This window comes from Nycticebus coucang, chromosome 10 (assembly GCF_027406575.1).
Source record: "Nycticebus coucang isolate mNycCou1 chromosome 10, mNycCou1.pri, whole genome shotgun sequence".
In the NCBI taxonomy this organism is placed as follows: Eukaryota; Metazoa; Chordata; class Mammalia; order Primates; family Lorisidae; genus Nycticebus; species Nycticebus coucang.
This window is the reverse complement of record NC_069789.1, coordinates 21,249,734-21,266,681: the sequence shown is the minus strand read 5'-3', so window position 1 is coordinate 21,266,681 and position 16,948 is coordinate 21,249,734. Positions and strand designations below refer to the sequence as shown.

At 39.0% G+C, this 16,948-nt stretch overlaps 1 protein-coding gene and 1 pseudogene across 4 annotated transcripts in view; one reads left to right on the top strand and one right to left on the bottom strand.

Moving 5' to 3' along the window:
• B3GALNT2 (beta-1,3-N-acetylgalactosaminyltransferase 2) overlaps positions 1-16,948 on the top strand; it is a 70,151-nt gene that overhangs the window by 4,688 nt on the left and 48,515 nt on the right. For all 3 annotated transcript variants that reach the window (XM_053604135.1, XM_053604136.1, XM_053604134.1), the window contains exons 2-3: positions 9,363-9,510; positions 15,279-15,379. In XM_053604135.1, the coding sequence (XP_053460110.1) occupies positions 9,363-9,510; positions 15,279-15,379 (249 nt within the window). The remainder of the gene's footprint in view (positions 1-9,362; positions 9,511-15,278; positions 15,380-16,948) is intronic.
• Positions 5,066-5,964, bottom strand: LOC128595483 (zinc finger CCHC-type and RNA-binding motif-containing protein 1-like; annotated as a pseudogene). The gene has a single exon (XR_008382939.1). The product of XR_008382939.1 is annotated as a zinc finger CCHC-type and RNA-binding motif-containing protein 1-like (transcript).

Sequence of the window (16,948 nt, the reverse complement as noted above, 5' to 3'; positions counted from 1 at the left end):
TAGTCACTACTATAGGGTCTCCGAAAACAGTAGCCCAAAATAAAGGTCTCATTTGCAGCTCTCTCTGGCCTTCTCCTATGCTCAGGGGGTAGCCATAGAAACTAGAACCCCCTTTCCCCCAGACTAGCCATAAAATCTAAAAATATTACTCTTAACCTTCCCTCTGCCTTTCCGTATGAAAACTGGTCAAGAAGAAACTGTCTGAACCTGAGCTCATTATGGAGAGGGTCTTGCCCCATATCCAGAAGCAGAGGATGCATGCATAGAGAGGCCAAGAAGATTCCTGATGGACATCCTGATGGGATTTCTCTACTCAGTCAGTTAGCATTAGTTCATACCCTTCTTGTCTATACTTTGTTAAACCTAAGTGTAAAAATGGACAGTGTCCTCTTAATCGTTTGTTCATTCCAGAGGCTTTTGTGTCACGTAAAACTGATCAAATAAATGTATATATCCTTTCTCCTATAAATCTGCCTCTGATTTTCAATGAACTTTCAGAGGGCTAAGGGAAAGTTTTTCCTTGGACCCTACATTACCCTCAGGAAGCTTGCTTGGGATTGTGAATTATTCCTGGTGTTACAAAGATTTTGTTTAGTGCTGTAACTGTGCCGTCTAGAACACTGAGCATAGGAGATGTTCAGTGATTTGAATGAATAAATCAAGAGAATAAAACCGGAGATTTTTCACCTATAGATCATCTCCTTACCTGAAATTAAGAATGTAGGATTTAATTTTTTTTCTTGTGAAAGTGAAACAAGTTCTTTGTAGAAAAATTTGGAATCATTTTTTAAAAAGACAGAAAAATGGTCTACTTCTAGACCACTTTCAAAAGTGCCTATGTGTTTGGGAAAAATTATTTAATATGTTTTTTAAATTGAATTGATGTATATTATACATTCTTTCATGTATGTAACTGTGCAGCTGGATATATTTTCATAAACTGAACACAGCCGACTAATTGGCATCCAAATGAAAAGAAAAGTACCAAGCTTGGTGAGTAGGATGCTGGCTGCATACACTGAGGCTGGCTGGTTTGAGCCCAGCCTGGGCCTGCTAAACAACAATGACAACTGCAACCAAAAAATAGCTGGGTGTTGTGGCAGGCGCCTGTAGTCCCAGTTACTTGGGAGGCTGAGACAAGAGAATTGCTTAAACCCAAGAGTTTGAGGTTGCTGTGAGCTCTCACGGCACTCTACAGAGGATGACATCCTGAGACTCCGTCTCAAAAAAAAAAAAAAAAAGAAACTACCAATGCCTCAGAAGCTCACTTCATGCTATCTACTATCTATCACTCAAGGGTAGCACCCACTATTCTGATCTCCATTGGCAAACATTTGACTACTTTTATACTTTATATAAATGGAACCACCCAGGATATACATAGTTCTTACAGCCTGCTTAATATGGTGTATAATAATACTTTATGAAGAGTGCATTTGGTGGTCCTGCAGATCTGTGTCTTGCTTCAACAATGTTTGGATGGAAGAGACCTGGGAACTTCCTTTCTTCCAGTCTGTGACAGCTCTCTGATCTCTGGCACCATCTGCATGGCCATCTTCTGCTTCTAGACCCAGCTAATCCCATTTTTTGTGGTTAGCTCCTTAATGCTGATAAACCACGAGCTTCCAGATTCATCAGGATTATTGCACTGATGTGGAGGCAGCCCTCAACCGCCTGGTAAATTTGCATCTATGGGACTCCTATACCTATCTCTCTCTGGGCTACTATTTGAACCCTGATGATGTGGCTCTGAAAGGAGTGGGCCACTTCCTCCGTTGAATCGGCTGAGAAGTGGTGTGAGAGCACAGAGCATCTCTTGAAGATGCAAATCCACTGTGGCAGGTTCACTCTCTTCCAGGATGTACAGAAGCCATCTCAAGATGAGTGGAGTACAACCTGGATTCAATGGAAGCTGCCGTGGCCCTGGAGAATAGCCTGAACCAGGCTCATTTGGATCTTCATGTCCTGGGTTCTGCCCCCACATATCCTCATCTCTATGACTTTCTGGAGAGTCACTTCCTAGATGAGATAAAGAAACTCATTAAGAAGATGGGTGACTACCTGACCAACCTCCACAGGCTGGCTGGCCCCCAGGTTGGGCTGGGCAAGTATCTCTTCAAAAAGCTCACTCTCAAGCATGACTAGGAGCCTTTCTCAAAGTTATCAGGCCTTCTATCTAAGTGTCTCCCTTTAGCCACAAGGCAGCTTTTTAACCACTCTGGAGGACTCCTCTCCCAAGCCTTGGACCAAACGGAAAAAAAGCTTTTTATAGCAATATATATATATTTACAACATATTGACTGCATATAGAGATGCCATAGTTTGTTTAATGAGTCTCTTGTTGGTGCATTTATATAGCTTGCAGATTTTCCCTCCTAATAAGTGACACTGTGATGAATAGAGATCTTCGTGTGCATCACTGGTTCTTTCTTTAGGATAAATTCTTAGATATAGAATTGCTGGACAAAGTTTATACTATTCTGAGTTATTTGAAATGGCCCTGCAGAACACTGTACCGAATTACATTCCTACCAGGGATGAAGAGAGTAGCCATTTCCTTAAAGTACCCATCATTTGGTTATTCTTACTTGAGAAGATATTTGGCAGTTTGAATGTAAGAGAAAACTGGTATCTTATTGCTCTAATTCAAACTTGATTCTTAGTGAGGTTGAACATTTTTTCTTGCTTGTCAATTATTTGCATTTCTTCTATTGTGTATTATCTTTATGGCCTTTGGTATCATGTTTACTTCTTAGCTGTTTCTAAACACCAGAGTCACACTAGGTACCCTACACTTGCTATAAGTCACAGAGGGTGATGGAGCCCATTTGGTAAGGGGAACTAGGAACTTGAATAACATTTTTACACAGGTATTTATTAAACATTCATGTTGGGTTTTAGACTGTGTATCACAGTACTCAGGAGTCTATTAGACTGACACTGATGTTATGTGGTAGAAGAAACCTGTTTTTCTTTTCTTTTTTTTTTTTTGTAGAGAGAAGAGTCTCACTTTATGGCCCTCGGTAGAGTGTCATGGCATCACATAGCTCACAGCAACCTCCAACTCCTGGGCTTAAGCGATTCTCTTGCCTCAGCCTCCCAAGTAGCTGGGACTACAGGCGCCTGCCACAACGCCCAGCTATTTTTTGGTTGCAGTTCAGCCGGGGTCAGATTTGAACCAGCCACCCTTGGTATATGGGGCCGGCGCCGCCCAGAAACCTGTTTTTCTGAAATCTAACTTCAGTATATCTGGAAGTATCTCCCTAAAAGGCAAAATATGCCATGTACTTCTCCTCTGTAAAGAAAAAGAAATACATGTAAAGTAAAGCAGTTGAACAGAAGCAGCTTAGACACGGATTAGAGGGAGGGCAGATTGACAGTGGCAGAGGTGGAATAAGATCAAAAAGTAGTTTACATCCTTAATCCATGAGAATTTCCCATGCTGCAGGGCTATCTATATTTATTTTTAGAAAAATCTTGTTTGACAGTAATATGGAGAAGTCAGGGAGAAATCAGGATACTCTTATACTGGTGTAAGTGAAAGACAACAATCTGAACTGAAGCAGCAGCTGATGAAAAGGGATGGATTTGAGAAATTTTTCATGAAGATTCTAGAACATCAATAAAAGGTTAAATTATGTTCCTTTTAGTCTATTTCTTAAAGATCTACTTTGATTAACCATAAAAAGAAGGTGCTGAGTTGTTTGGCGTTAAAAGGGATATTTTAATTATTTTGAAAATCTGATTTTGTACAGCAACCTTGTTTTCTGATGATGTTGGGTAAATGAGCCATTTAGACTAAATGTGATTTTTTTTTTTTTTTTGCCATTCTACAGCTTTTAATTTTTTGAGATGACATTTTGAAACAGATGAAATAGAATATATAAAGACTTTTTGGGTATCGATTTTCTCTGATTAAGAAACTGAAGTATGGGCGGCGCCTGTGGCTCAGTCCGTAAGGCGCCGGCCCCATATACCAAGGGTGGCGGGTTCAAACCGGCCCTGGCCAAAATGCAAAACAACCAGAAAATAGCCGGGCGTTGTGGCGGGCGCCTGTAGTCCCAGCTACTTGGGAGGCTGAGGCAAGAGAATCGCTTAAGCCCATGAGTTGGAGGTTACTGTGAGCTGTGTGAGGCCACGGCACTCTACCGAGGGCCATAAAGTGAAACTCTGTCTCTACAAAAAAAAAAAAAAAAGAAACTGAAGTATAAGGAATTTGAATAACTTCTGACTGAGGTAATATAGAGCATTTTGGCTGTGGAATCAATGTCAGAACTGGCTGGAAGCCAGGTGCAGAAGCTCATGCCTGTAATCCTAGCACTTTGGGTGTATTATTTGAGCTCAGGAGTTCGAGACCAGCCTGAGCAAGAGCAATACCCTCTTGAAAAAAAAAAAAAGTGGCTGATTACTACATTTGTCTTGCACACCTGTAGTCCCAACTACTTGGGAGGCTGAGGCAGGAGTATCTTTTTTTTTTTTTTTTTTTAAAGGCAAGTTCTCTTGAAAAGTTTATTAATACTATTAACAATAAATCATTCAACTTTTCAGTCTTTGTGACATTTTGTTTTAAAGATTAAACTTATTTCAAAAGTCCTCATGTAAACTAGTCAGACACAAATGAAGCTTTTTATAATGGACTTCTCAACACCTTTTAATAATTATCTTTTTTCTTGGGATGACAATAGCATTACTATGATATATTAAGTTTCCTTATTTTTATTAAAATTAGCTCTTTTCAAGGTTACTAGCAAACTTTGATTTTTATGAGTGTTTATGAGTTTTTATTTTTGATTAAAAATGAGTGTTTTATTTTTGATTTTTATGAGTGTTTATGAGTTTTATTTTTATTAAAATTAGCTCTTTTCAAGGTTACTAGCAAACTTTGATTTTTATGAGTGTTTATTTTTATGAGTTTCAGACAGAAACATGATACTTTAAAATTGTTTTAATTTCTTACGAACATATTGTTTTAATTTCTTACGAACTATTTTATAGTAGAAAACTATTTGGCATTAAGTATTCATATGCTGAAATCCTAAAAGTCATCTTTAGTCCCCAAGTGAACTTTGTGCTCTAAGACTTTTAAAATTTTAATTATATTTACATAAAAGATAAAATTTTAATCACTAAGTTCTTCCTCATCACTGAAGTAGTTGCTTTTCTTTATCCTCCGACGTCTTGAATCATCTGACGTTGAGGGGCCCCCTGAACTGGGTTTCCATTTTCTTTGTTCTTCTTCAATTTTGGCTTGCTGGAATGCGATGGCCTGACTGAGGCTGTCCAGAGCAGGATCTTCCCCGTCATCTTCACTTTCTCCTACTTATTTCTTCCTCTGGTTCAGGAATTTTCTTTTTTTTTCTTTTTTCTTTCTTCTTTGGAGGTTCATGTTCTCCAAGCATATTTTTAGGACAGGCATAACTTAAATGTCCACTTTCCCCACATTCATAACACTTAGATTTATCAAAGTAGTTTTTCCTTCGGATGAACTCAGCAACTCTTCCATTGTCAATAGCAATGCTTGCTTTTATCATTCTACCAAACAACTTGTTGTTTATTGCCCTTGTACAGTTTTGTGCAGAGTCTTTATCCAAAAATAAAATAAATGCAACTCTTACTCTTCCTTGTATCTTTATCTTTCATTATAGTAACCTTTACAACTTTGCCATACTTGGAAAATATCCTGTATAAGTCATTGTTTGTCAGAGAAAAGGGCAAGTTGGACACATACACTGTGTTCTTACTTGGAGCCAATCCACCACTCATTTCTTCAAATGGGGGTAGGTCCAGGGAACTGGAAGAGTGCGAGCCCTCAGCTCAGCTTGGGGTTCAACCCCGATTCTTCTCCGTCCCTCGCAGCAGCCTTGGCATCACCGGTCTCCTGTGAGGGGTCAGGTGTGGAGATGAGATCGCAGCCCCAGCAGCGCATTTTCCCCAGGAGTATCTCTTAAGCCCAAGAGTTTTAGGTTGCTGTGGGCTTTGATGATACCACTGCATTTTAGCGCAGGTAACAGTAAGAACCATTCTCAAAAAAATAAAAATTATCTGTGAAACAGTGGGGTGGGGGCATATCATATCAATTTTATGTAATCATTTAATTTCAGACCCATTTAGAGTTAGTTTCAGCAATAGATAATTTTTATTGTATAGTTAATACACATATCTGAGAAAAAAATGTCTTGGGCTGTGAATTCAAAAAATTAATGTTCTAAAAAAAAAACTTAATGTGCTAACCAGCATCTTCAGTGATCTAATTCACTACTTGAATTGTTATTGTTCATAAAAAGATCAGAATTTAGACTCAGATAAGCTACATTGAACCCTATAGAACAGTGATAAAGAATGGAGTTACGTTGCCTGGAATGAAATCTTAGTCATTTCACTAGCTGTTGTTTTTTTTTTTTTTTTTTAGAGACAGAGTCTCACTTTATGGCCCTCAGTAGAGTGCCGTGGCTTCACACAGCTCACAGAAACCTCCAACTCCTGGGCCTAAGCGATTCTCTTGCCTCAGCCTCCCGAGTAGCTGGGACTACAGGCGCCCACCACAACGCCCAGCTATTTTTTGGTTGCAGTTTGGCCGGGGCCAGGTTTGAACCCGTGACCCTCGGTATATGGGGCCGGCGCCTTACCGACTGAGCCACAGGTGCCGCCCTGTTGTTTTTTTTTTTTTAAGACAGAGTCTCAGTATGTCACCCTGGGTAGAGTGCTGTGGTGTCACAGCTCACAGCAACCTCGAACTCTTGGACTTCAGTGATTCTCTCACCTCAGCCTGGGTAGCTGGGACTACAGGCACCCGCCACAATGCCCGGCTATTTTTTTGTTGTAGTTGTCATTGTTTGGCAGGCCCGGGCCACATCAGCCTCGGTGTATGTGGCTGGCGCCCTAACCGCTGAGCTATGGGCGCCAGGCCATCCCTAGCTGTTTGATGTAAGGCACGTTACTGAATTCTCTGTGCCTGTTTGCTCATTTATTCAGTAAGCACCTATTTCATAGGGTTGTGAGCATTTTTTTTTTTTTTTTTGAGACAGAGTCTCACTTTGTCACCCTTGATTGCAGTGGCGTAGTAGCTCACAGAAACCTCAAACTCTTGGGCTTAAGTGATTCTCTTGCTTCAGCCTCCCATGTAGCTGGGACTACAGGTGCATACCACAGTGCCAATTATTTTTAGAGAGGAGGTCTCGCTATGGGTCAGGCTGGTCTCGAACCTGTGAGCTCAGGCAATCCACCTGCCTCAGCCTCCCAGAGTGCTAGGATTACAGCACCTGGGCAAGGTTATAAGCATTAATTGATATTCCGTATATGCTACTTATCATATATTAGATATTCAAGACAAAACATGGCCTATACTAAGCAAGCTTAATTCATGAAAATTTGGATTTATGTTAAAGATAAACTGAATCTTTGTAGAAGAATTCATTTAGGTACAAGATTCTGTTGGTAGGACAAAAGAACAAATATCTCTATTCCGTATGGAATTGAAATGCCTTTTTAAAAATGTATCATGGAAAATAAGGTCTCTCCATAAAAATGCCTATATTCTTAAAATTGTTATAATGGTAATATCCTTAAAATTATATTAGTAGAAGCTGTCTTCTGATTTAATTTTAATTTTAATTGGGCCTTTGAAAAAATAACATTTTTATTGTCTAGAATATCTAAATACTATGGCATATAAAAACATTAAAAACATTACATTTAATGTAGTAAAGATTCTGGCCTTTGATAATTTATTTTGGGAAACATTTCATATCAGTTCCTACCACTGAAGAAAGAGATAAAAATGGATGCCTTAAAAGAGCTGTATATAAGCTTATAGCTATCAAACCTTAAAAGTAGTGCTGAAAACATGATTGCAAGAGGGACTTTACCTAACAATTGCAATCAGTGTAACCTGGCTTATTGTACCCTCAATGAATCCCCAACAATAAAAAAAAAAAAAAAAAAAGTAGTGCTGAAAAACAAGGACAAAACATCTTTCTCTTCTGTCTTCTTTAGAAAGATAAGCTTTAGAAATTGAGATGCAGGGTCAAGTGCCTATAATCCTAGCACTCTGGGAGGCCAAGGCGGGAAGATTATTTGAATTCAGGAGTTTGAGACCAGCTTGGGCACAGTGAGGCCCATCTCTACTAAAAATACTACCTAGAAAAATTAATCAGGAATGGTGGTAGTCCCAGCTTATAGTCCCAGCTGTTCTAGAGGCTGAGGCAGGAGAATTGCTTGAGTCTAAGAGTTTGAGGTTGCCATAGCTAGGCTGGGGCCATGACACTCTAGCCTGGGTAACAGAGTGAGACTCTGTCTCAAAAAAGGAAAGAAAGAAAGAAATTGAAATGTAAATCTAGTAGGCCTTATGGCATTAAAAAATGAGCCATTTGAGTGACTTGTTACCGTATTTTTTACTAAAAATGTTCCTCCTTCATTCTTTAGAATACTGAATTGATAATTAAAGGTCTGTTGGGTGTAGAATTCATTGACATAAATAAAGGTTATGATAATTTTCAGGGTGGAAGTCCAACTTCATCCTCTAAACTTTTTTTTCTTTTTTTTAAGAAGCAGGATCTTGCTCAGTTGCTCAGGCTGGAGTGCAGTGGCCTAATCATTGCTCACTGTAACTTCAAACTCCTGAGCTCAAGCAATCCTCCAGTCTCTCAAACAGCTGGAACTATAGGCATGTGCTACCTCCCTGGCCAATTTTTTTTTTTTTTTTGAGAGAGACAGGGTCTCATTGTATTTCCCAGACTAGACATGAACTCCTGGCTTCAAGCAGTCCTGCTGGGCTTCTCAAAATGGTGGGATTATAAGCATGAGCCATCATGCCTGGCCCATCCTCCAAATCTAATAACTTTAGTATAGAACTTCACCTTTCGAAGCACATTTTTTTTTTTTTTGGTTAGTTGACAGTGCCTACTTTGTCCCCGGTATCATACTAGTACCTTTGTACACATTATCTTATTTTTTACAACAACTTTGTAAGAAGTACTATATCCATTCTGTAGTTAAGGAAACTGAGGCTCGAGAAGTTAAGTAAGTAGCTTATAACACAGCTGGATTCTAACCGTGGCCTCACTAACCCTTGCTGCCTACTGTTCTACTGTATTGTTGATGCCACATTGTCTTTAAAAACTGACTCTTACCACGCACATCCTGTTTGTTTTGAATTTATATTCCCAGGTGAGCAGAATGCATACATACACATGGAAGACAAAAAGACTCTACCAAAATGTTACTAGTGGTTATCTACATAGAAGGTTTATGGAGGATTTAATTCTTGTATTCATCTGTATTTCTGCAAATACAAACATTTTGTAATAAACTTTCTATTCCATATTGAACATAACTTATTTCTAATTATTGTTGCTTATTTCCAGATCAATTGACCTTATCTCCTCAGTGGAAATCTCGTCACTATGACGTGGTAGTTGGTGTGTTATCAGCTCGCAATAACCATGAACTTCGAAATGTGATAAGAAGCACCTGGCTGAAACATTTGATACAACATCCTGCATTAAGTCAACGGTAGGTTTTCTAAGTTGTTACCTTGTCTGGCTTACTGAAATTAAGGTTTTGAAAAACCTTATTTTTAATAGTTAGAGATGTTCATTCAGATATGTGGCCTCTTTTCTTGGAAGAAATGGCTATTACATTTGCTCTTCTTCCAAACAGCTGGGCCAAAAAGTGAATTTAACCAAGATTTTAAGCCAAATGATAGTTGGAAGAGGGTATATTCACTGGTTAACATGCATAGTATTTATAAATATCAAGTGTGGTATGTCTGTGTTTTGCTTTGATTTAGAATAGCCGTTCTTAGGAGGTTCTATTCCAAAGTAGTTCTCTACTTAAACACATGTTAAGTTGAAATAAACTTTTCACTTAATTTTTTTCAGTTTTGTAGTATTTTTTTAGTTGCATGATCTGTAGTATATATGGTAGGCATACTCTTTTTCCTGACTACCCTTACAGAACTGAAGTTGGTAGTCATCTCATGGTGTCATTAGATGGCTCAGTTATTAGGTAGCAGCACAAAGCCATACTCTGTTCCCAGGGAGGTCAGCAAGGGGTCAGAAGAGATGCACAGAAGGTGGGATCTGTAATTACGAGAAGACACTTGGGTGACAAGCAGAGAAAGCCTTCTCAGGGTTCCATCAAACTGGCATGTTTGTGATTAATTATCTATACAAACAAATTACAGTTGTGGATTTTCTTGTCACCAATGGTGATCTTATTCCTAGCAGCTTTCATTCAAGGCAGGTTTCTTAGTTCATGATCACAATGATAATAGAACCTGTTACTGCTTAGCAAATGAAAGGCCTCAGAATCATGACTACTGTCAGAACCACCTCCCAAACTACACTTCCTATAGTCTTTGTCATCTCAGAAAATAACGCCTCTTTTACCAGGAGTCATTATTTGGCTCAGACCAAAAAAAAAACAAAAACAAAAAAAACCTCTTGATAATATCTTGACTCTTCTTTCTTTCAAGTGCTATATCCAGCATGTCTTCTTGGTGCTGCTGTTAGATCATAGCTGGAATCCACCTTCTCATCACCTTTACCACTCCCATCCTGATGTAAGCCACCCTGGCCTCACCTGGATTATTACAGGAGCTGCTTATCTGAATTTCCTGCTTTTACCCCCAACATTTTGTTTTCCATACAACAGCCAGGAAGATCCTTTTAAAATCAGTGAAATTATGAAAATTCTCCACTCACCGCCCTCCATTCCCTTTCTTGCTCAGAGTGAGATCCTAAGTCTTTGACCTTATCTACATCTATTTTCCTTGCACTGACCACCTTACTGTGCTTTAATACTTCAAATGTGAAATGTGCTCCTGCCTCAAGGGCTTTTATACTTGTTTCCTGTCCCAACCCCCTCCCCCTTCCTGGAGCATTCTTCTACTAAATGTTCTCCTGGTTCACTTTTTTTTTTTTTCTTTGAGACAGAGTCTTAAGCTGTTACCCTTGGTAGCGTGCTGTGGCGTCACAGCTCACAGCAAACTGTTGGCTTAAGCTGTTCTCTTACCTCAGCCTCCCAAGTAGATGGGACTACAGGCGCCCTCCACAATGTTGGCTATTTTTTGTTGTTGTTGCAGTTGTCATTGTTGTTTTAGCTGGCCCAGGCCAGGTTCAAACCCGCCAGCCTCAGTGTCTGTGGCCAGCACCCTACCCACTGAGCTACAGGTGCTGCCCTCATGGTTCACTTTTTTTAGGTCTCTGTTTAGATGTCACCCTAGCAGACATCTCTATATTAAGTAACACCTCATCCCTATTCTGTGTCTATGTTCCCTTAATTGTCTTTATTTTTCTTTATACCACTTACCACCAGTTGGCATCTTTTTTGTACTTAGTTATATATTTATAAATTGTCTTTCTTCAGTAGACTGTAGGTTTCATGAGCATAGGGGCTTCAGTTTTTTTCATTTGTGTATTCCTAGTATTTAGAACCTCGTTTGGCAGAGATAAAGGCACTCAACAACAGCTGAGTGAATGACTCAGAACTAAATGTAATAAGTAAAAATTCATATATCACCAGTAATTTATTCACCATGATAACAGTGTTGCTTTAAATTTAATGTGCTTGGTTTCTGTGATGAAAATGATAAGGCTGTCTGTATAAAAATAGATATTAGGCCAGGCACAGTGGCTCATGCCTGTAATTCTAGTACTCTGGGAGGCCAAAGCAGGTGGATTGCCTGAGCTCAGGATTTTGAGACCAGCCTGAGAAAGAGTAAGACCTCCGTCTCTACTAAAAATAGAAAAACTAGCTAGGTATTGTGGCAGTCATTTGTAGTCCCAGTTACTCGGAAGGTTGAGATAAGAGAATCACTTAAGCCCAAGAGTTTGAGTTTGCTGGGAGCGCTGACACCACCATACTCAACCCCAGGGACAAGTGAGTGAGACTCTCAAAAAAAAAAAAAAAAAAAATAGATACTAAGCAACAACTTCTGGGGCTGAGTAATTTTGTGGATCTGTTAAGAGTATATAGATGACTGAAAAAACTTACTTGGTAAATATATGCGATGATTTACCACATTTATTTGCTTATTTATTTTTGTTTTTTTTTTTGAGATGGAGTGTCACTGTGTTGCCCTTGGTAGAGTGCTGTGGCGTCACAGCTCACAGCAACCTCAAACTCTTGGGCTCAAGTGATTCTCTTGCCTCAGCCCCCCAAGTAGCTGGGACTATAGGCAACCGCCACCATGCCTGGCTATTTTTATTTTTCATTATTTTTTTGTTGCTGTTGCAGTTGTCATTGTTGTTTAGCAGGTCAGGGCTGAATTTGAAACTGCTACCCTCGGTGCACGTGGCCAGCGCTGTAACCACTGTGCTACAGACACCGAGCCTGATTTACCACATTTCATCATTTATGTTTATATTTTTATCCCAAATGCCAGTTGCCTACGAAACGTAATCTGCCTTAATTGGTCATAAGTAAAAGGGAATGCATTTCTGTAGTTATGTTTTACTTTACAATCTTGGATTTCACCAGAGGAACTAAACTCCACGTGTATTTCGAGGACTTTACTTCTAAGACTTTCTAATAAAACTATAATTTGTCAATTTAATATATTTACTAGGTATTTTCTGTAAGCAATGTCCTGTGTGTGGTAGAGTATAAAGATAGATATAGTTGAGTGTTTGGGGGGGGGCTTGAAGTTTATTAGGAGGAAATAGATGTAATTGTGTAACAAATATGGGTGCTGTAATGTAGATATAATATAGTTTGAAGTGTTTGGGACACTCCAAGCAGTTCTGTGTTAGTGGAGCACAGGGTTAGTTATGAGGAATGGGAGGTTGAGTGTGAGCAAGAGCTCCAGGGAAGGAAGGAAGAGGCAGAGGGAAAGTAGGGGAGTCATATAAAGGTAAGAGGTAGGCAGTGACCAGATCATGAAAAACAAAGGTCAAGTGGAAGACTGGGACCTGTTTTCATAAGAACTTCTGAAAAGTGGTGGTCTTGTAAGATCATTAAACATAGAAAGAGGGTTTGGAGTCTAGGAGATAGCATTTTGACTTGGAAAACAGTGGAATCATCAGTCGGGACTCAAAGAGAGGAATGGATTTCACAAGAACGAAGCTCAGCTGTAGATATGTTGAGTTTGAGGACCTGCATCTTCATCACACAAACTAAGCTTATTATACTGATATACTGGTAAATGTTTCCTAATGGGCTCTCCAGAAAAAAGTTTGCTTATATGTGCATATATATTTATTATAAATTTTATTGATACAAAGGCTGTGTACCACATAACTGACAGATAGTGACATACACGATACTCTTATTATAAAGTCCATGTAGCCAATTGATCCTCGTAGAATGCTTTTGTTGTTTGCTAGACTCTTATATCTGTAACCAACTTATGGTTACAATTGACAAAGGAGTATAGTTTTTTTTTCTTTTTCTTAGAGGGAACTTTGTTTTATTTTTATTTTTATTATTTGAGATTCATTGAGGGTACAAAGAATTAGGTTACACTGATTGCATCTGTTAGGTAAAGTCCCTGTTATAATTGTGTCCCTTCCCCGAGAGATGTGCCGTACCCCATGACCCCCATGTCCTTTCCTCCTCCTCTCTCCCCACTACTTCATAGGAGTATAGTTTTGACATAATAAATCTTTTAAGAGTTAAGACTAAAATGACAACTAAGATACGTCAGAACTTTAGTCGTGGTTGATAAAGTCAGGGGCTTCTTTGCTGAATCAAATAACACTTTTTGAACACTTTATAGTATTTCCTTGACTTCTTTATACTTTTCACCGTGTAATAGCTATGGATACATCACACTAAATTTATTGTGCATTGTTGATATTTTCTCAATGCTTTCTTACATCTAGACAATCAACAAAGCAATAAGTCAAGTTCTTATTTGTATTGTTTGCCAATTTCTGTGGTGTAAATATTCCTACCATGGCCAGTTTGAAGCAACTGATGGGGCATCACTGAGCACAGAGTTGGGGAAAGATATGCAGTGGTATGCCATATGTAATAGATTTCCAGCATATAGATGCCATAGATTGAAAAAACATTAAGAACATTGATAATTGCAAAATGTAGTAAAATCAGAAAATGAATATTTAGTCCCTTTGTTCCTAATATATTTAACTGTAACTTTATGTAGTTTAATTTGTAATAGCAGCTGTGTTTAATAACAACTTCAGAATTTCTGAAAATTTAACAGCTGGTTCTCACAATCTTATATGAGCAAGCTTCAGCACACAATAGTCTGTGGGTAATCTAAAAGAAGATGTCTGGCGAATTTATGAATCTTTTACTTAGAAAATGGGTCGAAACTGGAGTAACTAATTCAGGAATCATTCCCAGGCTAGTTAAAGCCTTGGGAATAAATAATATTGCCGAGGGAAAGGGAGTGAAAAAAATGAGTAGACTGAGAAGAGCTCCTAGGGCAAAGCCCTGGACTAGTATTCATTCTCGGTGGACAAGCTATGGAAAGAGCCAGTGAAGCTGACTGAGCAGAAAGAAAGGGAAGAAAGCATTTTGGGGAGCTCAGCAGTATGGAGCCATAGCGAAGTCAGATAGGTAAGGGTTGAACAGTGAGTGTTGATTTAGCAGCATATTGTTGGTTACATTGGTGGAAAGCATCTCAGTGGAAGTGGTAAGTGTTGAAGCCAAAATTCCTGTTTTATAAAATGAGCAGAAAGTAAAACCTAGAAGCTGTAATTTTAGTTAATTACTTTGTAGAACCTCAGTGTAAAGGAGAGAGTGGTGGCAAGGGAGATGGTAGGTGAATAGAAATTAGTGACATAGCACTTAACCATATTTATAATGTGGAAGGAAGGAGCCACGGTAGCCAGTGAAGCAAGGTCTAGGAGAGGAGGGGACCTTGTCTTGGAGAGAAAACGAATCTTGAGCAAAAGAATCACCTTCTGAAATAAAAGAAAGTAAAAAAGGAAAATGTAGATGTAGTTTTTATTTTTTATTTTTGAGACAAGAGTCTTACTATGTCACCCTTGGTAGAGTGCCAAAGCGTGAGAAGTTAACTTATAGTTCACTTTTAAATGATCTGAGCATTTGCTAGTAGGCAGGCCACAACATATTCATACTTGCTTTAATATATTGCAGCAGAGGGCTTATGCATAAGTCACTTGGTAGTTAACAACTTTTGGTTTGCTTGTTCCCCTTTTTGCTAGCTAGACTAGAAGAATAAAGGTAGAGAATTAATCTTCATAAATACTTGTGTCTCAAAGTAAAAGCTCTGAAATGGGCGTGAGGAAACGTGCATGTGCAAGGTGAAGATCAGTAACTGATGTTAATGCCAACACATCTCTCAGTGTGCTTGTGAAGTTCATAATAGGTGCTCATGGCTGTGAAGTGCCTGTGGAAGACAGGGAGGATCCTTATTCCTGCAAACTCCTCAACATCACGAATCCAGGTAAGTCATCTTTATCCTAAGACTGCCATATGCAAGTTTGGTGTTGACTAAAAGTTGTTAAGTTTTGGGCTCGGCACCTGTAAACTCCGTGGTTAAGGTGCTGGCCAGATACAGCGGGGCTGGCGGGTTTGAACCCAGCTAGGGCCTGCTAAACAACGACAACTACAACAAAAAAATAGCCGGGCATTGTGGTGGCTGCCTGTAGTCCCAGCTACTTGGCTGACCGAGGCAAGAGAATCACTTAAGTTGGAGGTTGCTGCGAGCAGTGACGCTTTGGCACTCTACCAAGGGTGACATAGTAAGACTCTTGTCTCAAAAATAAAAAATAAAAACAAAAGTTGATAAGTTTAATAGTATAGAGTCTTTTTTTCTTTTTTTAATCCACTCATCTTTACACTGATGGAGTAGTTTTTAAAAGATGAAATCTCTTTCATCAAAATTTATGTTTAATCCTTTTTGATTGATTGATCAGGGTATCTGTACAGATTCTTTATAGATATAGAAATCAGGATCAAGGAAAGTTTATTTTTCAGTGTGATTCAGATGCATTTGGAAGTTCTTTATTTTTAGATAAATCCTGAATTACTGAATTTGAACTTTTGGGAAACTGATTTCACCAATTAATTTGTAATAACCATGATACAAATATCATGAACCCAACTTTCTCTTAGAGTTATTGGCTAAGCTTCTGTAAAAGAACCATAACAAATATTAAAAAATTAGAACTACAAGTAATATTATTTATTCCTTAGAATTAAAAGTTTGTAGGGATTCTGATGAGTGAAGCTGATCCTAATTCCCTCTGTGTCACTAGGGAACCAATTTTAAGAAGTTGCTAATTATATAACTGTCTTTATTGGCACTTCTTATTATGTTCACCTGTGATTCTAAGGGAGGTTGAAATTTCCAAGTCTTAAATGTGCTGATTATGACTTCTGGTATTTTAATTAAATAACACCTTGCTTTTATAGGCAGCAGTAATAGACTGATTTAGAGTATGGGCTCTTGGCTGGGCATGGTGGCTTACGCCTAGCACTCTGGGATGCTGAGGCGGGTGGATGGCATGAGCTCAGGAGTTTGAGATCAGTGTGAGCAAGAACAAGATCCCATCTCTATTAAAAAGAGGGGAAAAAAGGTAATTAGCCAAGTGTTGTAGCAGGTGCCTCTAGTCCCAGCTATTTGGGAGGCTGAGGCAGGAGGATTGCTTGAGCTCAGAAGTTTGAGGTTGTTATGAGCTAAGGTGAGGCCTTGGTACTCTAGCCTCTAGCCTAGACAGCAGTATGAGACTCTGTCTTTAAATAAAAAATTTCTGAAATCCAGGCTCTGCCATTTTTTAGCTGTGTGACCTATGCCTTAATTTCATCTTTTTTTTTTTTTTTTTGCAGTTTTTGGCTGGGGCTGGGTTTGAACCCATCACCTCCAGCATATGGGGACGGCGCCCTACTCCTTGAGCCACAGGCGCCACCCAATTTCATCATGGGATAAAAGTGTCTCTGCCTCCTGGGGATGAACATGAGGATGAAATACTTAGAATACTTTCTAGGACATAGTAGATATGTCATTTTGGGA